The sequence below is a fragment of the Gopherus evgoodei genome, chromosome 9 (genome assembly GCF_007399415.2).
Source record: "Gopherus evgoodei ecotype Sinaloan lineage chromosome 9, rGopEvg1_v1.p, whole genome shotgun sequence".
Taxonomy (NCBI): domain Eukaryota; kingdom Metazoa; phylum Chordata; order Testudines; family Testudinidae; genus Gopherus; species Gopherus evgoodei.
The window spans coordinates 25,814,951-25,841,936 of record NC_044330.1 but is presented as its reverse complement, the minus strand read 5'-3'; the positions used below and the strand labels follow the sequence as shown (position 1 = coordinate 25,841,936).

At 38.9% G+C, this 26,986-nt stretch overlaps 1 protein-coding gene across 2 annotated transcripts in view; it reads left to right on the top strand.

The window, feature by feature from the left end:
• Positions 1-26,986, top strand: part of MME (membrane metalloendopeptidase) — a 63,626-nt gene that overhangs the window by 2,574 nt on the left and 34,066 nt on the right. For both annotated transcript variants that reach the window (XM_030575166.1, XM_030575167.1), the window contains exons 2-14: positions 1,753-1,922; positions 2,974-3,009; positions 7,030-7,191; positions 8,368-8,448; positions 9,434-9,529; positions 9,639-9,757; positions 10,934-10,999; positions 15,296-15,430; positions 18,109-18,210; positions 22,204-22,340; positions 22,442-22,535; positions 25,357-25,485; positions 26,733-26,831. In XM_030575166.1, the coding sequence (XP_030431026.1) occupies positions 1,763-1,922; positions 2,974-3,009; positions 7,030-7,191; positions 8,368-8,448; positions 9,434-9,529; positions 9,639-9,757; positions 10,934-10,999; positions 15,296-15,430; positions 18,109-18,210; positions 22,204-22,340; positions 22,442-22,535; positions 25,357-25,485; positions 26,733-26,831 (1,416 nt within the window). In that variant the 5' untranslated portion in view covers positions 1,753-1,762. The remainder of the gene's footprint in view (positions 1-1,752; positions 1,923-2,973; positions 3,010-7,029; positions 7,192-8,367; positions 8,449-9,433; positions 9,530-9,638; positions 9,758-10,933; positions 11,000-15,295; positions 15,431-18,108; positions 18,211-22,203; positions 22,341-22,441; positions 22,536-25,356; positions 25,486-26,732; positions 26,832-26,986) is intronic.

The following is a 26,986-nucleotide window of genomic DNA, read 5'->3' as shown; positions in this document are numbered from 1 at the left end:
AGCCTGTAAGCAGTGTGACATCTGGGGACTGCAAGTAGAACTTGGAGACAATGGGAGGGCATATCATCCTATTCATTTATTTACTCTTGTTATTATTGTTCCCATAGTCCTCCAAAGGCACCAGTCAGGCTCAGGGTCACAGACTCCACTGAGCTTGATGCTGGGCAAACATACACCAGCCCTGCCCAGGAGAGCCTAGAGTCTAAAAGAGATGAAGAGTTGGGGAACATTCACACAAAGTGATCAGGGTGATGGGACAGGTGGAAAGTTAGCTCCAGGCTGTTGAATTCTTTTACATATTTTATTTATTAATTTACAAATACTAGTTATAGAGGGCTACTTTTTGGGGGGGAGGAGCTGCAGAGATCTTGAAATTGAAAGGAGGGGAGGAAGAGGTCATAGTATAAAAGAGTGTGAATGAGTGAGACTCACAATCTATAAGGGGAAGGAAATGAGGTTGGGCAGTTGAATGGCTATGGTGGTAGGAGAGGATAGGGATGAAGCTGAACCAGCCACCAATAGCAATACAGCAAATAAAAGAGAGAGAGAGAGAGAGAGAGAGAGAGAGAACAAGCCTCAGAGCTGACTGAGTTTTGATGTCAAGATTCCCGAGAAGGTCACCACCAGCTGTTGTTCCTTATTGGATGATGGCAAGGAGGGCCACCGGACCAGATGCCCCAGGTGGATTCCTCTGGGTATGATGGAGGCGGGAGGACTCGAAGGCCCTGACTTGTTGCTGTGCCCTCGGTTTGTTACTTTGGGGAACAAGCTCAGAGAATTTGAGGATTTCCACAGTTCCTGCTGGTAGAAATCCAATATTCTTCCCTGTAGAGTGGAAAGGGCAAGGATAAAAGAATCTCAAGGAAACTCTATGTTGATACTGTCAGAGTCCCCATTCTGTGGCAGGGAGAATTATCTTGCATCAAGGAGAATCTGACCCAATATTGCAGAAGAAGAGGGAATGAATGGGCCCCCTTTGAATGGCGATATTCAAATAAGGATGCAAGGAGTGGATATAAGATCAGCAGTACTGTGAGAGGTAAACCAAAAACTGCCTTTAAAGAAATACAAACAAAAAGGACTGTCACCACAATCATATCCTACTACCTGCACATTCGTTGACCTCACTTCCACTAGTTTTATTGGGCTTTCTTGGAGTTATTCCTAATTTACACCCATCTAAAATTAGATCCTACTCCCATTAAAATTAACATAAAGACTCCCAGTAACTTCAGTGTGAGTGGGTTTGAGCCCAGAACAAAGCATTTTTCTTGCTTCTATTTAGTCATAGCCTCAACACTACAATCTTTAATTGCTGAAATGATTTAAAAAATGCCACTGAGGCAAAAACAACATTTGACCTTGGGCATTAGATCAAAGATTGGAATGTTAAGTTAATGTTTATTCAGACAGTAATAGTTGCCTTTTACTTGCCTGTGAACTCTTGTACCAAGATGTATGATTAAATCACAAGGGTAAGTGTTAAAACCTTGAGTTTGTGTTCTTTCCTTTTCGATGGGTTGTATATGTGAAAGAAGAACTGTCCTGTGAACTGTGAGTGGCAAAACAACTGTGTGGTTATAGTCATTTTAATTTCATGACTAACATGCTACTCAGATTTGTAAACAAGCCAACCTTTTTTCCTAGCTCACCACGGAAAACATCCTAGTAGCTGATGAGCTAAGTGGCTAGATGTATTTGGGAAATATGATTCAATTAGGCTCTCAGTGAATTTGGCTTTTTTCTTCTCAGAATTTGGGTTATGGGCAAGTCGGAAAGCCAGATGGATATAACTGAAATGAACACTCCAAAACCAAAGAAAAAACTGCGATGGAGCGCCCTCGAAATAGGGCTAGTTGTTGTAGTGATTCTCCTAACTATTATATCTATCACAATGATAGCTCTGTATGCAACATATGATGGTAAGTGAATGTTCATCTTATTGCAATTTGAATGTTAAAGTTATTAATATTCTGCAAAAACAAAAATGTCTTCAAGAATAGAATGGACCTGATAGAATAAGGTAATAGCACTCAAGTGAGAGAGGCTCAAACGCGACGTTAAAATTTCAGTATGCTTGAGTGCATATATATTGCTAACTAAATTATTTAGCTAATAAAAGAAAAAACATTTTATGTTTGACCTAGAGGGGCTCAGCCAAGAATTTAATTGCCTGTCACTACTATGTTATACTTTTTATAATCATACAGAGTATTGTGTATAAAATTAGCTGATTAACAGCTGCCATTTATTGACAGCTGACCATAAAAGAGTCATTAGACATCATTAAATGGTCAACTGAAATTTAAAAATTCATCCAAATGTAATATTTCATTTAAAGTTCTGATTTACTATGAACATTCCTTTTTAACAATTTTTACTTCAAGAAACAGAATGTGGCAAATGCTATATTAAAAAAAAAACCTGTTTGTTCCAATATACCAATTCTGTAGTTTACAGTCTATAATTACACAGTGAAGCAGAGTATACAATATGCTGGTGAAAAGATAAATGAAATGGAAAAGTTTTCTGTACATTCTTATTGTACCCAGCATGAAAACTTTATTCTTCCTAACTAAGGCTCTTGATTTGCAGTACGGCTCCCATTGTTGTCAATCGGAATTTCATCAGAAGGATCAAAAGCAGTGCATGACCCTTACTAAATGAAGATGTTAGCAATCTTAGGGCCTGATCCTGAAAACACTTACTTACCAGTTGAAGCACTAACTATTGTGAGTATCCACTGATGCCAATAGGACATAGTAGTTAGCATTATATTCAATTGTATAAGTGTTTGCAGGGATCAGGCCCTTAATAAATTAAAATTTTAGATGGTGTTTAGCCTCTGCATTGCCTTTAAATTCAATTCTGAAATGACGGTAGCACTGAAATTAAAATTTAGAGTAGTGTACATTAAGGAGACTTTCAACTGGAAATTAAGGATTTGAATTTTTGTCCCATAACTTTTTTCAGATGGTGTTTGCAAGTCTTCAGACTGTATAAAATCAGGTAAGGATATAAAGCTTTTCAACTGATTCTAATACTTTTGCCTATATGAGTACTTTATGAAATCCATTATACATTGTCACCCTGCTTACCTTAAATATTCCCCTCTTCACAAATCTCTCATTTATTTAGTAACACTTTAGCTGTTTCAGGAAGGCAACGGCACTGAAAGAGTACTGATTTCATATGGTCTTTACATGTTTGTAGTAGATATTTTTGTAGGAGTTTTATAATATCAGTTTTATTTAAGTTTAATTAAAATGTTTGGTAAAATTAATTGATTTAATTGTATATCATACTTTAATTCATGAAATATAGCAACAATGGTTCACTTTTTTAAAGCATATTAAAACCTCAATCCTGATCTCAAAACACAGGCCTTCATTGTTGACTGTCCTGTAAAAATCAGCTTCTCTGCATGGCTGAGATCAGGATCAAGCCTTCAAGCTCTCTAGCAGGGTAGTGATTTATCTTTTATGGGTGAAATCCTGGCCCCATTGAAGTTGATTGCAAAACTCCTATTGATTCCAGTGGGGCAGGATTTTACCCTGTATCTTCCAGATTTCATCCTCTATCATTTAAATTGTGCACTGCCCTGTATGGGCATACGAAAGAGGCTGAGGTGAAGAGGAAGCAAGGAACCTTGTACCCCACTTAACTTCTCTAAGCACAGCCAGTCATTGGCCCTTTAGAGTAAAAGGACTGGGGGACTATACTGCTAAGAGGAGCAATAGAATTTCATCATTCCTTCCTCATTGGCTGCCACAGGAAAGAGGGAAGCACATACTGCACTATAGTAGTAGCAGATGCCCTTGCTGTTGGCACTCACCCAGTGCTTCAGGAAACATTGTATTGCCTCAGGCACGAGTGAAATACTGGCCCAGCTGAAGTCAATGAGACTTTTGCCACTGACTCCAATGTCACTGGGAGACATCACCAACTCAGTCCAGCAGCTTACAACCACAGTCTCGCCTTAACTTGGTTTTCATTGGGATACAAAAATACAGTTCTCTGCATCTACTCATCTTCGAACTGTTGTCCATATATCATATTTGTGAGAGTTAGACTGTAAATTCCTTTGGGCAGAGACCCAGAGAACATTCCATTTGTTCTATATGCTCTATGTGAATAAATAATCATAGGTAAAATTATTAGTCTGAATTTGAGATAAGCCTTGTGAATAACACAGCTCATTCCAAACAAGCACCCATAAAACCCTTAAACCGTATAACTCATCATGTATTCTGCATTCTTCTTCTTCTTCCAGGGAAGTCCTGTGGCCTATTTTATGTAGGAGGTCAGACCTATAAATATGGCACATGACCTAAGGGCCAGTTTGTGGAGTCCTTGTTCATGTCTGTGAGCACATACTCATTCACCCACACGACCACTCCTGGGTTTAAATGCTCGCTACTGCAAATGGGGTCTCCAAACTCCAGCCCTAAGCCAGTGTTCTGTAATGGCTAGTTGGTGGGAGTTCAAGGCACCCAGCAGTTCAAAAGATTTGGTAATATAGTCGTTTTCATGAGTTTTGCACCGTTATGAAGTGATTCAATGACATGATAAAATTCACTCTGTTGCGAAAGACTGGTATAATAAAAAAAATCCCTTAAACCAGAGAAATAGTTGTCCATCTAATAATACATGGTAACTAATATAATGTTTCCACTGTGATAAACTGTGATTCTGAGTTCAGTATTTAAATCAATAGTTGGTGTCCATTGAATATCTGTTTGGACTTTGATATCAAGGCCAAGTAGGATAAGCTGCTCAGGTTACTTTCAGTATTACTATGGCAGCGATTCACACATGGAAAGTATGTGATCAAATTACTAACCCAAGGAAATTATACAGAGGTCCCAAAAGAAATTGAATCAGGACAATTTTATTAGGGATAGACATTAAATAAACTGATAAAGCCTTGAACTTACAAAACTGTCCCAGTACATCGTTCATACCTGCATGTTCATTTTCAAAAACTTTGCAATATGTACAAGCCCCTGAAAATGAAGGTCTTGCATTATAGATGCCAATTGATTGAGCTCTGTGGGTCTGCTCTTACTGTAGTTAATAGGAGTTTAGCTACTGATCTCAATGAGAGCAGAAGCAGGCCCAATAAAACCAAGAGCTGCAGCATGGACAAATAAAGGAAAACAAGATCAGTAGAGCTTTGGGGAAAGTGATAAAGTTCAAATTTAACTGAGACACAAATTCATCATTCAAGCTGCAGTGACTCCCCATAGGATTTTCAGAGCATATTGTTCATCCAAAAAATGCAATAAAAATAATTTACCATTCTCTCCATTGTGAGTGTACAGTTTGCCTCATGTGAAGAAATATACAAAATAGGGTTTTTTAAAAAATAATTGGCAGCAGACCACACTATGTATTATGTATAAAATGCTAGTGGTATACAATTTTTAAACTTTAATTACTAGAAATATAGATTTCTAAGGAACCATACAGGAATAGAGTAATGACGTGTTTTGGTAACTTTTTAACCAAACTTTTTAGAATTTCTTGGTGACGTGCTTTGACTTTTCATTTACAGGGTTTTGTCTCTCTTTTGCTTCAAGCATCTATTTGTCTTCTTTTCCACACATTTTCAACACACACTGACTTAATCTTTACTCCAGAACCTTAAATCTTCATCTCTACTCAAAATCCCAGAGGTCTTTTCCTTTTGCTGACAGCCCTGTGCTTGATTTCTTCTACTGTAGGCTCTGTCTTTCATTCCTTCTAGAAAGGCTCCCAGGAGCAAAACTACCACTACTGCAAGTGAAGTGTGCTTGAAAACTGTCCTGCTCTGGTGGCTAGTTTACATAGAGGCTAACAGCTTACCATTGCTTTCACTTAACGGTTATTCTTTCAGCTCAAATGGTAGGAATCTGTGCACAAGCAGGCCCTCAACTCTCCAACTCCACCAAAATATAATTTTAATTCTGTAGACTGAGCACTACCCTTTCTAGGAGACTTAACTCCTAACACTCACTTCCAATCCCTAGTTTCCTTCATTCACCAGACTCCAATCTCCTCTGAAAATGTCTCCCTCTCTGTGTAATTTAAATGCTATTCTAGCCACATTTTATTACAAAGAAGTGTAAATGAGTAAAGGAAACATAAGTACCTTGTATATAATTAAAAAACAAATGATGACTCCGTGACTGATTATCTTGAAAATTTTATGATGCCAAATACAATTAGAAAAAAAAACTGGTAACTAAAAAAAAATGATTGTATGTGTTGCATTTTGTGGACTGTTTAGTAGTAGTAGTAGCTCCACATCTAGGCACATTAAAATCAATGGCAGATTTACCTGAGTAAGGATTAAATTAAGAAAGTACTTCAGCATTTGGCCCAGTAAATATTGATCCTAAATAAGCAACTAGGATTTTTAAAAGATGCTTTGACATTTTTAAATGCATACTGAGTAGAAATATGCACAAAATTGTTTTTTTTTAAATACCTTTTAGATAAAAAACAAATCACTGGAGTTTTGCTTTAAGGATGCTTACTCACCACTACATGAGGGTCCAGCTCTACTGCCCTTTGAGGACGAAGAGCTTTCAGTGAACAATATCAGATATCAATTTAGTATTTATCATATTATAATATGAATTAGAAAGGTGGTGTGGTCTGGAAGAATGAGCACAAGGTTGGGAGTCAGGTGATTCTAAATTCTAATCCTGGGTCTCACACTGACTCTGCCTTGGGTAAGTTACTTTACCTTACTGTCTCAGTGTTCCCATTAGTAACATGGAGATAATGCCCACCCAACTCGCAGGGTGGTCATGAGGATGAATTCATCATTGTCTATACAGGGCTTTAAAGATATTAAAATTTACTGGCTAGTTTAGAAAAAAAATCTTTTAACTTAAGAAGATTGTGTAGGTGTTTTGGAGAGAGAAGGGGGAAGCCAGGATATCCTAAACTCAGGAATTATATTAGTCCCTTTCCACCTCAGAATCCAGATTTATTTATTTTCTCTAAGGTTTCTACATGTCGATCTGTCTCATATTACAGCAGCCCGAATCATTGAGAATATGGACACTACTGCAGAACCTTGCAAAGATTTTTACCAGTATGCCTGTGGAGGATGGTTAAAGAAGAATGTCATTCCAGAGACCAGCTCCCGTTACAGCAACTTTGACATTTTAAGAGACGAACTAGAAGTTGTTTTGAAAGGTCAGTGGAGTTAGTCCATGTACTAGAAAGCTGAACCATATAAAAGTTTCCTCTTTGGCTTACGTGTAATCAGAACAAAAACACGTTATCTAAAACCACGTTATCTAATAAAGGTTTATACATGATAGAATAGTCAAGATTCTTCTGTATTCAGTTCAGCAAAAGTCAAGCCAGACTATTTGCTTGGCTAGTAATTTGAGCTTTGGTGGTTATGCTGTTGTTTCTGAAAAATAATAGCTGACCACTGAAGCAGACTTGTCCAGAACTGACTTCTGTGAGGACTGAATTCTGTGCACTTATCCACCTCTTACAACAGCTGAAACCCAGTTCATTACCCTCGTGACCTATAAGTGACAGCTGTTCCAGGTGAGGGGAAGAAAGGAATTTCCCTCTGTGCGAGCCCTTGGAGCACTGCTTCACATGCTGGAAGTTGTTCTGTGTCAGCTTTACATTCTGCATGTCAGTAATCCTTCAGCTGCAACCAAACAGGCTGACCCCTTTCTAAATGTTAAGGTCAAGGAATATCAAGATGTCACAAGGTATTAAGACCAAATTCAGGATTGTGGCCTATATAATCCCTCCCTGGAGTTTCCACGCATAGGGTATTCTTCTAATCATTCCATTTCAGGGGGTGGGAAGCTAGCACCCTTCCCAGCTACCCCCAGCAGATCATTTTGGGGACACAATATGCAAAACTCAGAGCATCCCCGTCGGTAATAGGCCTCTGCAAGGAAACCTAATATTCTTGTACTATTTCCTAGGCTTCACCTCTTGCATGGCAACACAGCTCCCTCTACTCACAGAGCTTCCCCACCATCTGCAAACTCTCCTGCCTGGGTCAGGGAATTTTCATTCTACAGAGGGGGACTCCATAGAAGGTTTACCTGGCAAACATTATTGGGAAACTTCTGTAGACTAGAGGTGATACCATGGAGAGTAGCTGTCTCAAGAGTCTCACCACTCCTCACCAAGCCATGCCACCTCCAGGGTCCTGTCCTCTCAGACTTGGAGTGGAGGGGCTTCTATGGGATTTGCTATGAACAGGGAGCATGCCAAAGAGTTATTGATCCCCCATACTTGTGCTCCCAGTTGGTTTCCATCATGTTTTTCTCCAGGCTCCTCCCACTGCAGATGAGATGCTGTAATATTTGTCCGTGTATGTGTTCTTTGTTTCAGACGTCCTTGACAGGGACAACAGCAATGACATAGTGGCAGTGCAGAAAGCAAAAACTCTGTACAGATCATGTATAAATGAAAGTAAGTTTTTCCACAAATTACTGTACATAAGATTGCTATATAAATATGGGCATAATCCATATACTGTGCAGTGCATGGCAGCTATACCTAAATGCTACAAGACCCCCAGCTTCTGGAGCCATCTCAGGAAGCAAACTGGAAATTCTGACCCGACTTCATGTAAACTAAATTAAGTGTCCCTAGACTCTGTTTGCCAGAAGTTGGGAATGGATCACTTGATTACCTCTTCTGTTCGTTCTCCCTCGAGCACCTAGCATTGGCCACTGTTGGAAGACAGGATATTGGGCTAGATGGACCTTTGATCTGACCCAGTATGGCTGTTCTTATGTAGATTTTTATTTAATTAAATATCAATATCAGTACAGTAGCCCATGTTATTAATTTTGATATCAGTTTAGATTACTCTTCCCATGCACTTTCAGTATTCTCTGTGCTGCTGCCTTTTCTCAGCAACTTAGAACTGCACTGTAGAAATTCTTGAGGGATGGAGAGTGAGTGCTGGGTAGCAGTCATTTGGGACTTCTGACATCAGGAAAGGCATAGGGAGACAGTTTGGGATTTTAAGGATAAGAATGTTAGCCAGATGTTTCTACTAAAATGATCAGCAGTAAAATAGCTAACAATGTAGCCCTTTGAATTATCATTGTTAGGTATCAGAGTGAAACGTTAGCTCTGAAACTTTTCAGAGCTATTGTTTGAAGGTGATTGCAGCAGACTGTACTTCAGTTTACACTGGCTCACATTTTAAAGTTTTTTTATTTGGTTGGTTTGTTTTTCATCCATGAGAGAATTTTTTAAAAAAGAAATCTCAGATTCTGGAGCACAAATCTGCGATGCTGCTGGTGAGTGTGTTCTGTGGGAAAGTTTTTCAGCTGCAGAATCCTGGAATATGGAGAACCTTTTATACAAGTCAATACAGTATTTGGATGTTTTAAAATATCTGGGCATATAACTCATACTGCATTAATTTTTTTGTTTCCAAAAGCTATTATTGATAGTAGAGGTGGAAAACCTTTGATCAATATATTGCCACGGGTGTCTGAATGGCCTGTAACAACAGATAACTGGGACTCTGCATATGGTAGGACAACTTTTGTCTGTTTATTTTTCTGTTAAAAATCTCTAAATGATTGTATTTTTTCTTTATTTTCCAAAAATAAAGAGACTAAATGCATCTATAATTTCCTTAGGTGCCAGTTGGACAGCTGAAACAGCTATTGCACAACTGAATTCACAATATGGGAAAAGGGTCCTTGTTAATTTTTTTGTTGGCACAGATGATAAGAACTCCACAGCGCATATCATTCATGTAAGCCTGCTAGAATGGCATTGTCTAAATAATCCTGAGCAATACACATTTCACTCTATTTTATAAATATTAGCTATAAGAAGTCAGAAGGAAAAATTTACTGATTTGAATTTTGGCAGTTAAGCAATAGCAAATCTTATGAATGTTTGTACCCTTTGTATTTAAAGCTTTTATCAGTCTGGTACAGAGAATTTCAGTTACTGAGGGTTTTTAATTACACCTAATAGGACTGTGACAAATATCTGTATATGTTTGAAAACAGTATGCATGCAGCATATTTTCTTATACTCGCTGGACTATGCTCAGCCAGCATAACTCAGGATTCCAAGACCTTAAGGCAGAAAACCCACCAAGAAGGGAGTTGCAGGTGTACAAGACAGTCACACCCCTTACTCCACTGCAGGATCTGCTGAGCAGAGCTCTGAAAGGGATGTGGCCAGAGTGATCAGTCTGTTTGTTGATTAAATAGCGCATTTTCCAGGCAGCTGCTGTGCAGCCTACCCTGGCCATAATTTAAAATAGTCTCCGATAGCAGAATATCTGGGGAAGTGCACTAGTGAATCCATCTGCAACCAAGCTTTCTCATGCAACCCTTAGCAATGGTGAATCTAATCTGTTTTACACATTATATAGAGTATGCAAGAGCTATGGTGCCCACTGGTAGATTTGTCTGTGTATTGCTTGCCACCAGTTGCGTTGTCTGCTTACCTCTGAAGACAATGCCACAAAGGACTATATTGTTCACAGGACAGCAGAGGGAAAGAGCTAAGAGGAGATGATTCATAATTTTAAGGCCAGAAGGTTCCACTGTGATTATCTAATCTGATAACCTGCAGAACACAGGCTGGAAGACTTCCCTTTATTAATCCCTCCTCAAGTCCAATGTCTATGTTTGAATTACAGCATGGCTCTTAGGGATGCATTCAGTCTTGATGTAAAGTTTTCCAGTAATAGGAAGGAAAAAGGAGAGGAAAAAGAAGTGGGGGGGGGAGGAAGGTAGGAAAAGAAAGCGAGAAAGAGAGAGAGCATGCATTCCACCTCAGTCAGCCTGTGGATTTGCAGTATTAAGGCAAGAATGAAATCAGAGAGCAATACTTTCATCATTTCCAAAATTTTGGTTTGCTACAGGGTGGGACTATTTTGTCTGTAAGCTATTTTTTTAAATTGTTTTTGTAGATTGATCAACCTGGGCTTGGTCTGCCTTCTCGTGACTACTATGAATGTACTGGTGCGTATAAGGAGGTAAGCCACGGCTAACAAGTAGGGATGCACATTCTCTCCCCGTGTGCACAGGCAATACTGAAAGGAGAACCGTCCCTGGCCCAAAGAGCCTGCAATCTAACTCCCATGGAAACCTCACTGGTGGGGGGGAACAGAGAGGTTCATGGGTATAACAAGTTTTAAGAAGAGATTGATTTGATAGCAAGGAGAGTGTGCTTAGCAAAGAGAAGAGGGAGGAAGAAACATGAAGAAAAGCACAGAAATCAGGTACAGGAAAAGGAAACATTGAATATAAATGAGTAGCAAGTGAGAAGGCAAGGAGATACAAATGAGAGTAGTGGAAGGGGACAAGAGCCTGTAGGGCTGAGGTGCTGCTGTGAATATGATTCAGTAAAGGTAGGGACTTGGTTCAGTTACCTGGGTGCACTCTGAGCCAGCTGTTCTCTATCCAAAATCAAGTTCCACATATGCACTGAGACAGTGGGAATATTCTGTGCTGGATGAGAAGGATGCACATAGCTCATGTTGCCTCATGGTCATCCCTAGTGGCTGCACATAGATGTCAAAGAAGAGCAATGATGAGGCTGAGCCTTGTGTGAGCATGCAAGTTGAAGCTCTTACAGAGCAGCAGCTGTTTCCCAAAATGGACACAAAAAACAAGCCAGGATAGTTCAAACTGGCAGTGTTAAAAGCATTTAATATGGAAGCTTTGGTCTCAGCCTTGGTGTTCCATCATCATGAGGAAGTTGTCTCATCAGTTCAGCCAAGGCCACTTCTGTACATATTGGATGAAGCCAGACTGGAAAGAGTCTAGAGTGTCAGTGGAGGCCAGGCTTTACAGATTTGCTGCCATCTTCTTGAGGTTCTTGTCCTGGGAGCTTGTAGACCAGAGTTGGAGTTAGTGGACTTTTGAAAATGAGATTAAGAATGGCAATGATGTTTGGGGAGGGATAGCTCAGTGGTTTGGGCATTGGCTTGTTAAATCCAGGGTTGTGAGTTCAATCCAGGGGGAGTATTTAGGGATCTGGGTCAAATATCTGTCTAGGGTCCTGCTGTGAGCAAGGGGTTGGACTAGAAACCTCCTGAGGTCCCTTCTAACCCTGATATTCTATGGTTGATGTTAGCTTCTATGATTTGATCATTTTGAAAAAAATTGTTAAATATTAGTTGTCACTGGTATGTTTAATGGGACAAAGAGAATAGGAAGCCTACAGTCAAAAAGGAGCCTCCAGTCAGAACTATTGTATTGCATGGTTTAGCAGAAAAGGTCTAAATGTATCTCAAGCTTGAAGGTAAGCAAAGAGCCTAGCACCTACATCATATCATGCCATTAGAATTACTAAAGCTGTTTATAGTTCTAGCTGATCTTCTTTAAATCATATTTAAATACCATGCATGCATATTTTCATTAACTCCTTGATACTAGAATTAACCAAGGGGTTAAATAAATATATGTATATATTTACTGAAGTCATCTAAGTGCTAAAACTGTGCCTTTAATTATCCAGTTTTCCCATCATATAATTAAAGGCAGAAGTGGTGGGAAATGCATGATTGTGTTTTGTTGATTTTTGCTAACATATGATACTTAATGTTACAATTTATACTTGTTATGTTTAGTTAGAGTTTACTTACTAATAAAGATAATGACTAATTATTCATAGTACCATAGTTCCTAGGAGCCCCTGTCACAGACACGTACCCCACTGTGCTAGGTGCTGTACAAACATGGAACAAAAAGATGGCCCCTGCCCCAAAGAGCTTACAGCCTACCAGAAAGTAGGTCATGAGGAAGTTATATAAATTGTGTGAACTGTGATTCTTGCTGGTATTTTCATTGGTCTGACTATGGGCCTGATTTGGATCTTACAATAGTTTTTACAAAGTATAGCACTAATGACTTCAGTGGAGCAGATTGTGATTTACACAAGCTTAAGTGAGAGGAGAATCAGGCCACTGAGTTCTCAGATATACAAATCTGTGCAATGTTTATCATGAAGTGCTGGCATCCCATTCAAATTTTAATCCAAATTCCATCCACCTTAAGGATGTATCTGGGCTGTAACAGGAACTATTTGTTGGGACTTCTAAAGGCAAGATACTTGGTTTTAGTATTTGTTTTGATACAGAATTTAGTGAACAAATTAGATGGTGTTACATTGTGACCTGAAAGATTAGTTACCATCAAAACCTCAAACATTCCACCACTAAATAATGAAGAAAGTATGGACAAATGTTTGGAGTAGGAGCACCCAAAAACAAACCAAAAAAAAACAAAACACACCTCTTAGCAGTGCCAAGAGTAAGCACTAGGCAGGCAGATTATAAATATTCCCACCACCCCAAAGACTTCAAGGGAATGAGAAAAGTCTCTTCCCAACAAAGTAGCCACCTGCACTCTGCCAGTAGCCTTTTCTTGGCCCCAGTTCTCGTTGTGTCATTCTGCTTTTATCCTTGAGCTGTATGTGGCAAACAGATAGATGGTCCATCTCCTGTTCTTTAACCTAAGCATTTTCAGCTTTATCAGGAGTGTTTCTCACCCCAAAACTACATATGGAATCTGTATGAGAGTTTTTTTAAACTAATGGTACCTCAGAAACCATTTCACACTACTGCTGACAGTTATTTTTGACCCTGAATGCCCTTTAAGATTGCAGTATATCAGCACCTATTTACAATTGTAGCTAGAGATCAGCTGAATTGTCCTCTTGGCTGTTCTGATTGCATGGCACCTGGGAACAATGGTCTCCAGGTTAGGCCTGATCCACAGTTCATTGAAGGCAATTAAAGGACTGCCATTAACTTCAGTGAGCTTTGGAATAGGCCCATAGAAAGCTTAAGATTTTTGTACATATCTGCGTACTCGTAAATGGTATTTCTGGGCTTGACAAGCACGCCCCACAGTACAATTGTCATTATAGCTGCCAGGAACTTCATGCCATTTCCTCTCTGTTAAAGTGTTCTTTTCTAACTCATGACAAGTACCACTGAGGGCCCAATCCTGTGAGGTGCAGTGTCCCACAGACTCCCAATGAAATCAACATCATTTTCAGGAGGTGCCCAGTGCATCAGGTTGAAGCCCTAAGTCCATACAGACTGTAACCAGCACTGCCTTTTAACACACATACGAGAGGCTAACTGCAGATGAATGGCATTGGTGGTAGTCACTAAAATGTCCATCTGAATGTCTCATTTCAGGACACATTCTGTCAGCTTGTGAGCAGACGTCAAAACATCCCAATATAGTTCCTTAAATGCACATATACTTTAAAAAATTGTATTGTTTTTCTATTTAGTTTAATTTATTTATATTTGCATTAAGGGAGCATGTTGAAAGCAGGATTCCTATCAGGGAGAAGGTAAAGCAAAATGAATGGGAATTATAAAGAGGCATTGTAATAAAATTCCTGCCCTACTTTCCTTTCTGGAAAAGTCTGATAGAATTGAACAGATGACACCAAGAGGGTTCTATAGAGGTTCAATCTTATAAAATTATATCCGTACTATATGTGAACCACCTTGTAGATATCCATAGCTGGGATATTATTTTTCATTAGATTGAATAGGATGATCTGAAAGCCTATAGAAAGGTTACTGTTGTCTGTTTAATTCTACAGGAGCTGCAGAAGTGTCCCTGATACAGACTATTTAGCCAACACAATTTATAAAAAGCTGTATACAGAACATTTTTTCCCTAGCCTTTGATGGCCTAAGGAGTGCACGGCCATTAGTGAGACCTCAGGATGTTTTGATAGAAAGTACGTATCGCTGTAAACTGAGGAAACTGCCCAGCACAGAGGTTCCTATAGACTCACAAGAAAGATATAGTGATTACTTGACTAAAAAAAAATCATTGTTTCTGGGAGTGATGTTTCCCAAATGCTGATTCAGCACTATCCCATCATCATTTCCCTCATTTAATGTTTCTGCTTCTGCTGCCTGGAGGCACTATTTTCAGAAATTATAATTTAAGTAAAATGATGAGGAAATTTAGAGTAATTCCCAGACAAACACGAGGAGTGGGATTTAAGTATGGACTAGGAAACATCTCAATTTTAAATAATGAGTGCATGGCACAACAGTTTGCAATGTTTAGCCTTGATTAGTGCTGCAACCATATAGCAATTTGCCATGATGAAACTTTAAAGTTAATTTCCACGTTATAACGCAGCATTTCAGAATGTAGTACTATATTTTGTTCTTTAGAAATGTAGCCAAGAACAATAATTCACAAAAATCAAAAGTTAATCTAAGATATGTCTGACACACAGTACTTTGAAGAGGTTTGTCTTGAAATTGTTTGATTCTTTTTTGCAGGCATGTTCAGCTTATGTGTCTTTCATGATTTCTGTGGCTAAGCTAATTCTCCAAGAAAAAAATCTCACCATCAATGAAAGCCAGATTTCTAAAGAAATGGAAAGAGTTATGGATCTGGAGATAGAGATTGCCAATGTAAGGAAACTTTTCTTTGTGGTTTTTACATAACTGACTTTATTGTAGGTTAAAAGAGATAAGCAGTAGGAACACTTTGGAAAGAACATTATAAACAGTTATGAAGTTACTTTTATGTGAACACTAAGAGGATATGGAGCCATATTCTGCCCAGAGATAAATCAATATGCTTGGTTTCCATGTAACTGGAACCTGTATTCAAGACACAATGGAGCCCATGTTACATTTATATAATGGCCTTCATCTTCAAAGGATCCCAAAACATTTTACAATCTTAAACTGATATACCAACTGTATACAGTAGAGCAGAAATCTCAGACTTTTCCAAAGTGAGAACCTGAGAGATTGTCTCATGGGCCACCTTCCCTCCCATTCACAATCCTGCTGACCACTTCCCCTACTATTTAGGATTCCATAACATCCTAATGGCAACTACAGCAATTGCTTGTCTGGGAAGTAATATTAGCAAAATGTTGAGTGTATTTTTAGCTGTCTTTTAATTTGATAAAGCAGCTGGAAATTAGGTGGAGAATGCCACATGTAATGCGCCAGCCTACTGCAGATCACTTGAAGTAGTTCATGTACACAGAGGTTTTCCATTTAAACACAGCAACTCTATACAACTCTTTAGGTTCCAAATCCTAAGACTACCTTATATGACAGTGTGGTGTCCATAAGACACAGTAGACTGTAAATGGGATGTGCACCAGGCCAAACAATCCTGAAGAAGGTCAGGCCTGGCAGGCAAGATGGGAGATTAAAGGGCACATGGACCTGAAGGTGCCTATTACAAGAAGAGGGGAAAATATTGTCATTAGCTGTCTCCTCCCAAGCAGTAGTATTCTGACCTTCTGCACATTGTTTACTTCAGCCTTCCATAGCTCCAGTAGGGAGTGGGAAAATGACAGGAGAGATTTGGTTCACATCCCATCTGCTTAAGAAAAGGCACTTTATGAGGGACATTTTAGGGTTGTCTTTCCTTCCTATCCTTCTCTTTGATTTGGGGGTGGGGGGCTAGTTAGAGCAGTGGGCATCGGCTTTAGTCCCTGGAATACAACATAGAGTAATATTTGGCCCACACAACCTTTTCAGTCCCCCCCTAGTCAGCTGTCCCAAACTCTTAGCCAAGAGTTTTCTTCAACAATAGTATCCCTAACACAGGCAGCCAGAATTTAAATGTGTCAGGGAAAAAAACAAATGGAAAATTCTAGTACTCGTATGCAAAAATATGACCTCAAAACATTCAGAACTTGGGGAGATTCTGGACTGATTTTCTTTACCCTTGAGTTGTTTTTACTTCCTCAGTGAGGACTATAAAACAATCCAAGTTTGCATTTTCTAGCTTCAGGCATTTGAGTCACACCAACAGACTAATGGCATGTGTCAAGGAGGAAGTGTAATTTCCCCATTTCCACATATCAAAACCAGATTATTTTGATTTTCCACAGACTCTTGAGAAAGTCACCTTTGGCTGAGACCAAAGATGGAAAAAACTTTGGACCAAAAGGAGTTTATTGGATAAAGATTTGAGGGATGAAAAGGCAAGTTAGAAAGGAAGTCACATCTGACACTTCTCTATAGCACTCGCTATTGGCAAATGCCATGCTTAGTGATGGGCAAGCTGCTGTTGCCTAATTTTGAACCCATTTGACCTAAGTTTGAAAGCTCAGCTCCAGTTTGAGTTGTAAGGAATGTGGAATCTGCATTTTGCTTAGAGAAGCCTGTATGAAAAGGAGTGCAGAGAAAAATATATGATGAAGCTGAGTGAGGAATAATGGAACAGAGAAGAGGGAATGAAAAAAAAATCTAAAGGAAGTCTTAAAAAGGACTGGAGCTGGGGAGAGAATTTCTAAGTTAAAAATGAATGGAGTGGCCAAAGTTTGCTACTCCTACACCAGCAGAATTGGCTATGCCAATAGAGGCAGGAGATTCTGCCTTGGATAGACCACCTTCTTTTGAGAAATCACTTGGATCCTTATTGTTTTGCATTCTCAACTCACCATCATGGGAGCCAAGGTAAGAAGGGACACAAGGACGATATGCCACCAGATGATACTTCCTCCCCCTCTCTAGTCAGACAAGCTGCAATGGGAGGAGACAGAGGGGAAGCAGCAGTATGGCATCCGCAGGACAAAAAACCCAAGGAGCAGTATTTCCTTGCTCAGTGCTGCATCATGCAAGTGCTTACTTCTCTCCTACCCTTCGGGCAGATTTGGCTCGGGGCAGATGCTGTACATTGGAAAGGACAGATGGAAACTCAGGAATGAAGGGAGAATCTTTGAGGACAAGAGAACATGTGCCAGATGGCTGTTTAAGCAACTTAACTGGGGATATCCATGGTGCATGAGAAAAGAGTAGGAGTATATCCTATGGGTTGAAAGACTTTTAGCAAAGCAAGAGAGCTTTTTGGAAAGTCAGTGATATTGGCTCTCTAATCCTAAAAGTGGAGACTATAGTATTAACAGAGGTTTTGTCAGTGTAATTTTGTCCTCTCTTTTGACTCAAGCCTACAACATGTACCTGCAAGCCATTGAGCAATATTATGTACTGCCCATATACAGCAGACATGTATCAAGCTGTAAGAACTTCATTTCTTTCATCATTTTCACTTCTTTTTCCTGGTATTGCTATAAATTTCCTCAGCTTATATAGTCTTCTTCTGTAATTAACATGTGTAGGCCACAACTAAACCTGAAGACAGAAGCGATCCAGTTCTGCTGTACAATAAAATGACATTAACAGAACTCCAAAATAACTTCTCTTTGGAGATCAATCATAAGGTGAGTGATTAATATCCCAATATTTTCAAGTCCTATTAGTGCCTGATAAAAGAAACTGTAATATTAGAATTCTTTTTGAAATAAAGCTTTTATATCTAGAACTGAGATTTTAAAGTTGAACTATGAACATGAAGTGCTTGAAGATGATAGGGTATTACTGGCTGTTTGATGCCACTAAATTGAAAACAAGGAGGTGCTGGAAGAGCATTGACTAGAGATGGTCAAAATTTTTCAACACAAATATTTTTTTTGGGGGGGGGAATAAGAGGGGAGGAAACAACCAAAAAATGCAGACTTGGTAAACCAAAATGTTTTGTGCATATGTTGAATTCACCAAATGGTTTCAGTTGAAAAAATAAACCCCCAGTACAGAAGGTTTTGTTTCAACATTTTCTAAATGAAACCTTTCATTTTTATGATTCAAAAATTACATTTTTAAAATAAAATTTGAAGGACATTTCAAAACAAAAAGTAAAAAAAATAAAAATAAATCCAGAAATCAATATGAATTGTTCCATTACAGCTTAAACAAAATGTTTTGTTGACCCAAAGTAAGTTGTTTTTTATTTTTCAGAACAGCCAGCAGCATGAAACATAAAGTTATCCACATGTCTCTACATCTGACAGCTAAAGACATTATTCTGAGCCAGATTATGGCTGCCCTTGCCCCTGCCATCCCCCACCCACCCCACGGAAAGGTTAGAGAAGATGAGAGAAAATTCTCATTAAAAACGAATTCTGTGGGTTTGATTTACTCTTGGCAGGGCAGGAGGGTGAAACTTGCAACTTCTGGAAATACAGTCTTAGCTAATAGTCACTGGAAGAGAACTTGGAATGATAGGCAAGAGTGTATTATTAATTATTATTATTGAGTGTTTCAGCCCAAGTAATGTACTTTGAAATATACCTCCTGCCACTGCCTGTTACATATCCTTCTTAATCTCAAAGACTGTCAATGACCTTAAGTTTCCCAACCTATTTAATCTAGCTAAGCTTATCGTACTTCTGATTTCATACAAGTCATATACACCCACAGATCTCAGTAAAACAGTTACTATACATAAACCATGGTATCAGGAATTTATTTAGTTTGCTCATAAAATATTACTACCCTGTTAATTTCCCCATGAATTAAAAATAAACAGACACCTCTGTCCTGAAAGTCTGTCCAAGAATGCCTCAAAAGATACAAATCAAGACCAAACCACTTTTCAAAATAAGAGGCAGAACCATTTTGAGTGACAAACTTCCTCAGGTGTCAAAGGACAACTGTGCTTGGCCTAGATACAGTAACTTTCCTCAACTATTTAAAGAGCAGATTTAACTGAACGGGGGGAAATACTGAATAGCTCAATTATTGTCTCCACTGACAACCATCTTCTTCTCTAATTTCCACCCCCTCAGTCTTCACATTGGTCCACAGAGGCTCTGCAGCCCTCTTTTCATCTTGAATACCAGTACAACAGAACAGGGAGTTACAGGCCAATATGGAGATTTTAACAGATCATGTGAACAACTACACAAAGCAGTGTATATTCACGGTTTTCCTAATGGAAACTGCCATATCATGTACTCACACTGGAAGCTCGTTTGGTAAAGTGATGAATGGAGAAGGGTTTTGTATTTGCATCCTGCAATGTGCTTTTTTGTTTTTTCATCATGCAACTTCCATTGAGGTTTCTGGTAGTTGAAGGAGTTAAGCATCTTGCATGTAGTCTTCAGAGCCACACAGGATAAGGCCAATAGGAGTGTAATGCATATGAAAAGTGTCACATTTTCCAGTGCTGTCAATATAATTGTCTGTGGAAAAGGCCATAACTCTGCCAACATGTTTCAGTACTGACCTAGAGGGAGCATGTATAGGTTGTAGAAATATATTCTCCATTTTTACTCAGACCTGGTTCTTTGTTGAAACTATGAACAAAGATGCCATGTTGCTTATGGGGTTTGTACTACAAATACTATCCCACTACATAATAGAGAGACTAGTAACTCATTCCTCATAATCCACAAAATGGTCTCCAGCTATCAACAATTTTTAATAACTACTGCCTGTATGCGAGACAAATTCAGTATTCAGTGAAAGGTTCTATAACCTCCTACCAATCCTTTCATCTAGGGTTACCAGATAGCAACTGTGAAAAAACAGGACAGAGGGTGGTGGGTAATAGGCACCTATAAGAAAAAATCCCAAAAAACAGGACTGTCCCTTTAAAAACAGGACATCTGGTCACCCTACTTTCATCCATCTAGTTCCTTGAGTAAAGTGCTATTAAACAGAAAACATAATGGCAAGCAATGATATTTCTTATTCAAAGGTTGTTCACAATTACAGAGCATAAAGGATTGGGGGCCTATCTTACAGCACCTTCCTCCTACCAGGCCAGGTTTTGCTCTTGCTGAGCCTAGGGTAATTCTGTCTGATGGTCTCTCACAGAATCCAGGGAAGCAGTTTTCCACATAGTTAGTTGTTATTTTTATTTCAAGCCTTCTTAACACAAGAAAACAAAACCTCACAGACTTTTCCCTCAATGTCTGTGCAGGCTGTATAGTCCCTTCCCCAAGTCTGCTCCTCACAGCAGTAAATTCATCAACCCAATATTTCATGACTCTTGCCTCACAGCCTTAGTTACACAATTGGTCCATCAGCAGTCTATTGCAAACAGCCACTAGCCCATCAGTTTTCTGGAAGGTACTGCTAACTCCTCCCTCCATTTTCCGCTATCTTTTTTTAAGAGGATGAACCAATTCAGTGCCAGCTCTTTTTCCCCACGTGCATCTGGTGAGGCTAATCAGCCAGCCAGCTGCAGGCTTCTGACCCCTGAGGAATGATATCCCTTATACCTTCACACAGTTTCAAATTTAACATGTTCAACTTTTAAAATAACACACTGTGTGGACTGCATAGGCATTACTCAATTAGAATTTGCTTAATAGAAAATTGCGTTGATAGCTGTTGGCCCCAGCTCTGAAGACCATGTAATAATGAACAGCAGCACAAAGGAATTTGGGGTTGGACGCCAGAAGAGGAGGAGAAAAGGCACTTTAATATTAGAGTGTAACTCACTCACATAAGCATAGTTGTGGTCTGTTCCAGACTGTGTACCTTGTTCACATGTGAATGATATGGAATTCTGAGAGGATACATTTTGAACAAGCCAGAATGTGGGATGCTCATGTTCTAGGGTGCTCATCCAGAGATGTGTCCAAACAAATGGCTTTTTTTTATTGTAGCCTGCATTGATCTCATTGTACACTCTCAGTATAAATACAAAGGCATTGTTTAATTTACTGATATTATAATGTGGTCTCCAAAGACAAGCACTAACCTTGGTCTGAGATTTAACTGTTTCTTTATACTGCAAACAGTATTGCTTTCAACCAGATCTTTTTCAAGTATCTCATCTTAGTGAAAATATGGCAGGCTGAGGAGCAAGAGTAAAAGGATTCAGGATATATTCCAAAGCCCACTGGAATACATCTTATTGATTTCGTTGTGCAGTGTATCAGGCCCTTAATGCATATGAAAGTCTCAGGACCAGATTATCATATATACTAAGACCCTATTACACTCCCAGAGCAGTAAAGAGGGGCCTTAGAGTAAATGAAAATAAAGTTCTCAGTGAATTATTATTTTAAAAACTTTTGACTAGAAATTAGAAAAGAAAAGAGCCCCTTAAACTAGCTAAAGTATCATTTCAACTTTTCCAGATTTATTTTACAGTACCATAACCATTTAAATCACTGTACTTTAAAAAAAAATCCATATCCTGCGTGCTAATTGTCAGCCTGGGGTAATATAATTTCAAGTCCTCCAAAATCAAGTATTACCATTATAGCTCCAGGTACAGTAGTGTCAATATTAGAAAAACTAAAGATTAGCTGAAACATTTGTTTCGCTCAAACATATTGAATCCCAAAAAGAAAAGGGGAACACTCACATTGTTTTATATCTTATTTACTACTTATCCTTAAAATGCATGTTTTTTCCAGCAATTCAACTGGTCAGAATTCATAAATAATATAATGTCAACTGTGAAAATTAATATTGAGAATGCAGAAGATGTGGTTGTTTATGCTCCAGAATATTTAACCAAACTAAAGCCTATTCTTAATAAATATACTTCCAGGTAGGTATGTCAGGTATGTTTTTAAACTTTGCATTTTATTGCTAATAAGTTCCAAAAGCCTAGAAACATCACCAGCTTATTATTGTTGTTTTATTACACAGAGACATTCAAAATTACATGATTTGGCGATACGTAATGGATCTTGTAAACAGTCTAAGCCGTAACTACAAGGACACAAGGAATGCTTTTCGTAAGGTGCAGAAATTCCTCTCCTTTAAAATTTTAAATATGACTTTTTAACACTCACCAAAGATAAATGTTTTCCGAGAGCCAGCTACACCATATACATTTTTAAATACATTTTGAACTTTGCAACACACAAAGCTGTAGATGTTTGCTGATGCTCCTGCTGGAGTGTGTTTATAATTTATGTGATGTATTCTTGATACTTGGAAAGTGGGTTGGAAAGATATTGTTCTAAGATCTGTCTCTGTGTTGTTCTGAATTTGAGTCAATCAAGTGAATGCATGATCAGTTTTATGGCAGTACAGTAATATTTTAATGCAAATAACTATGGTTCCTCAACTCCTGTTGACTTGCTGCAAGCTCAAGCTTTTGAGCACCTTACAGTATCATGACCCATAGCAAACATTATGGGTCCAATATTGCTGTCATTAATGGCACAATCCTATAAGATGCCACGTACTGACTGTGTCTACACTTAAAATGCTGTAGCACATCAGTGTAAACACTCATCACGCTGATGGGAGGGGTTCTCCCATCATTGTAGTTAATCTACCTCCCTAATATAACCACGTTAAGATCCTTTCCCCTGATTCACTCCTAGCATGTTTCTCTGATGGTTAGACCATTTGGTCAGTTGTTGATTTAAAATTTCACATGGTCTGGAGCTGGAGCACAGAATGCTTGAAATTCGCAGGTGAAGATGGCAGAGGCCTAGCAAAAAGGCCATCAAACCTGTTGCCACCACTTTTTAGAATCTCAGCAGAAGCAGCCTGGCAGATTGCTAGACTGCATATTCAAATAAGCCTCCATCTGTTACAAAGGCAGGACTATGACCCAAGCTCACTGGAGTTCCATTCTGTTCCCTGAGGCCAAACTGTTAGGTTGCACCATCATAGTTGCTGCCCCTCCAGCAGATCTATTACTGACAGACTGGGAAAGGCAGTGAAAATGGCATGCACATTAGTATGGTGAGGCATAGCACTTGGAATTGAAGTGACTGTACAACTGTGGATACAGTTATTTCCTTTAAAGAAAGGCTCTGGCACCTTCCTTTTATTATTATTATTCATATTTAAAAACAGAAATTAAATGTTAAAATCTGTATTAGTAATTAGTAAGCACTGTAATTGAGAGTTTATGCACAATACAGTAATGAAAGTTCGTGGTATGGTTTCTAATGGAACCATAATAGTCACATTACACATATGAGTCTATATTAATGCATTGTAGTTTAGCACCACTGATAATCACATGCAGAGCAGATGAGTTTCCATTGTTGTAGGAAGCATAATTTTGGATTTCCAGGACCAGATTCACCAGTTCCTGGTGCCATGCTGATGAGGCAAAACAGACTTAAAAGCAGCTTCCTGAGCATTCTGCAGGTGAAGGAGAATCCCTGAGCAACAAAGAGCACTGTAATTTCTCCTGATGATTCTAACCCATGTATGTGGGGTGTGGCCAGGTATAAGGGAGCACCTGAGAAACAGCTGCTGCCATAACCCCCACCCCCTTTGGTTTGTGGGCAGCTGGTGTAAGATTGAGCAGCACTGAGGATACTTTCATGGTCTCCCATTTGACTTGTGCTGAGCACAGCTTGGCTGACCCCCTGATCTGGGGGTATACAATCTCTACCATAACATGACAGCGTAATTTTTTTTGCATTTATTTTTGCTATGTCTGCTGCTTTTTGTGGTTAAAAGTGAATCAGCCCCAGCATACTGTGCCAGTATTTATTACATGCATATTTCCCCTGATGTAGGGTATATGTGTGTGTCTGTGTCTGTGTGTGAAAAAGGAAGCAAAATTAGAAATAGAGGAATTTTCTATTCTAGTCAGTGGCAGTGTTGAATCACATTAAGAGTCATGGAAAAGCTGCAACAATGCAAGGTCTTCAGGGAAGTCTGTTGTAGACAGTTCTATACTGTGTGCCACTGATAACATTTTCAGAAGACCTTTCCTCTCCTCCTAATTCTTTATGTATTTGTTGGGGTGAAAGGAAGTATCAGCAGTTTTCCTCTTCACAATCATTAATTCAGTGCAAGGTGCCGGAATTATGGAGCTCTTAATACATGAAGTCCCCAATCTACAATCTTGAAGAGAAAGATAACTGTTTCCTCACGGGGAACCACCAGATAATCACAGCATGACTCCCTAACATTGTAATCATTTTGTTTTGATGTCACACCATCACATCAACATCTCTGCATCGTTATTAATGAAATGTCATGACAAAATCTTTGCAACATGTACATTGATAGTACAAGATACCAACAGCCTCCCTTCAAGCAGTCAAGGCTGCCCCCAAAATGTGTGACTCTTGCTGGAAAGATGGTGTAGCCTGTGTATCTGAGGCATTGACTAGGGAGATCCTCTGCTCAGATACCACCAGTGGCACTCTTCTGGAGCTGCTGGCAAGGCTGTGGTGGAAAGCTCCACTGTCCTCCTCTGGGTGTGAATCTGCCATCTGGTCACAGTGGTCCTTAGTGGAGCAAGGGGTTGTAGTTCAAATCCAGGCACCAGAGGCAGCAATGTGCAGTAACACCTTCCTTATTTCTCCCCTTTGTAGCTATTAGGGGTGTATTTCTTCCACCCCTCCCCCCTTCCTTGGCTGCTGGGGATATTGGGAAAGTTGCCAGTGACTCCCGTATGTTTCCTCAGATGGGTGTTCAATTTAGAGAGTACCCCTCATCCCTACTAACTCTAATGAGAATTAAATGCAGTCAATGAGGGTAGATTAGACTCCTCCAAAACTCATAGTCTTGCAATCAGCCACCATTCTCCTTCTGTTTATGTTGACCGAGATGTCATTCCTTTATCTATTTTTTAACAGGCACTTTATGGCACAACATCAGAAACGGCTGTTTGGCGGCGCTGTGCTAACTATGTCAATGGCAATATGGAGAATGCAGTGGGACGGCTGTATGTAGAGGAAGCATTTTCTGGAGACAGTAAACATGTGGTAACGTTTTCAGTTCATTTAACTTGTGCACTATCCAAGTGGTTAAGTTTACTAGATGATAATTTAATAGAAATTGGCTTCATATTAGAGTTGTAGAGACCCAATTATTGCTGATGTCATTCATTTCATTCCACTGCAGATGTCCAAGGCAAATTCTGTCTTGGGATGCCTGCAGCTGCTCCAACTGACATAAATGGGAGCTGCACCACTCATTCATCCAGTGTCAGAATTTGTTCCTTGAAAGTATAATAGCTTTGTTTCATTCCTATGCTAATGGCTACCAAGGGCTAGATCAGATAAAGGAAAATCAAGCTTATCAATTCAAGAGAATCTTTGAGTTATCTGACAAACATTACACAGTATATCATCATGCAGTACTAATGTTTCTAAGCAAATAGATTTAGTTCCCTCATCGAGTACAGAGGGAACACTAATTGCAAAAGCATAAAATGTTATTTCCCACATTCAGATGTTAAGGTTGGATTAAGAACAGGGAAGAAAATGCTACTCAGCAATATGTTGGGAAGCACCCATTCAGCAGTCTGTGGTGATGGGATTATGTACCTTTTCCAGGACAGTAAAACAAGCAATTAGCAAATGATGCTAAGAGTGGATGTCAGTGAAGATTAGGAGAAGCCATTGCAAACTACAGTTGTCAATATCATAAAGCAGAGAAGATTACAGTGCCCGGCATGAATTTGATTACCTTTTCTGAAAACAAACTCTTTTAAATCAACTTAATTAAAATAAATTGATGAATTAAATATGTAAGGTATATTTTCTCAGTAAAAGATGGGTGATTTAGTTATTTAAAACAGTATTTTATTGTGGCTAATGATGTGAAAATACACAATTTTTCCTTTGTGGTTATTACAGGGTTATTGTCTAATCATACATTCTTTAGTATCACTGACCATAATGTCTTCCCAAATAATTATTGCTGCAATAAGTAATAGCCAATTTTAACTGTTGATTCTTTAAATAACAAAGGCAATTGTTATAATTAACACTTTCCACTTGGAAACTTTGCTTTCTGATAAAATTGGCCTTAAGATTTTGTTTATTTGTTGCTCAATTAATATGCCATTTGAACTGATAAGCTTGCTTTTCCTTTTTCTGATCTAGCCCTTGGTAGCCATTAGCATATGAATGAAACAAAGCTATTATACTTTCAAGGAACAAAACAGATTAAGATTTAGGAAAAAAATGACTGGGTGGTCTTACTGTATTCTGATGGCTTTTCCCAGGTTCAAGAAATGATTACACAAATCCGTAAGGTTTTTATAACAACGTTAGATGAACTCACCTGGATGGATGCAGAAACCAAAAAGAAAGCAGAACAAAAAGTAAGTGAAAAAACAAGTTTTGATTTGTTTTATAATCCTGTTGTAAAGAGTGGTAACTTAAATTGACCAAAAAAATCTAATCAGTCATACCATTGCATTTATCTACTATTACTTTAGTTAGATCAGAATAACAGCGATCAAGTTAGTACAATATG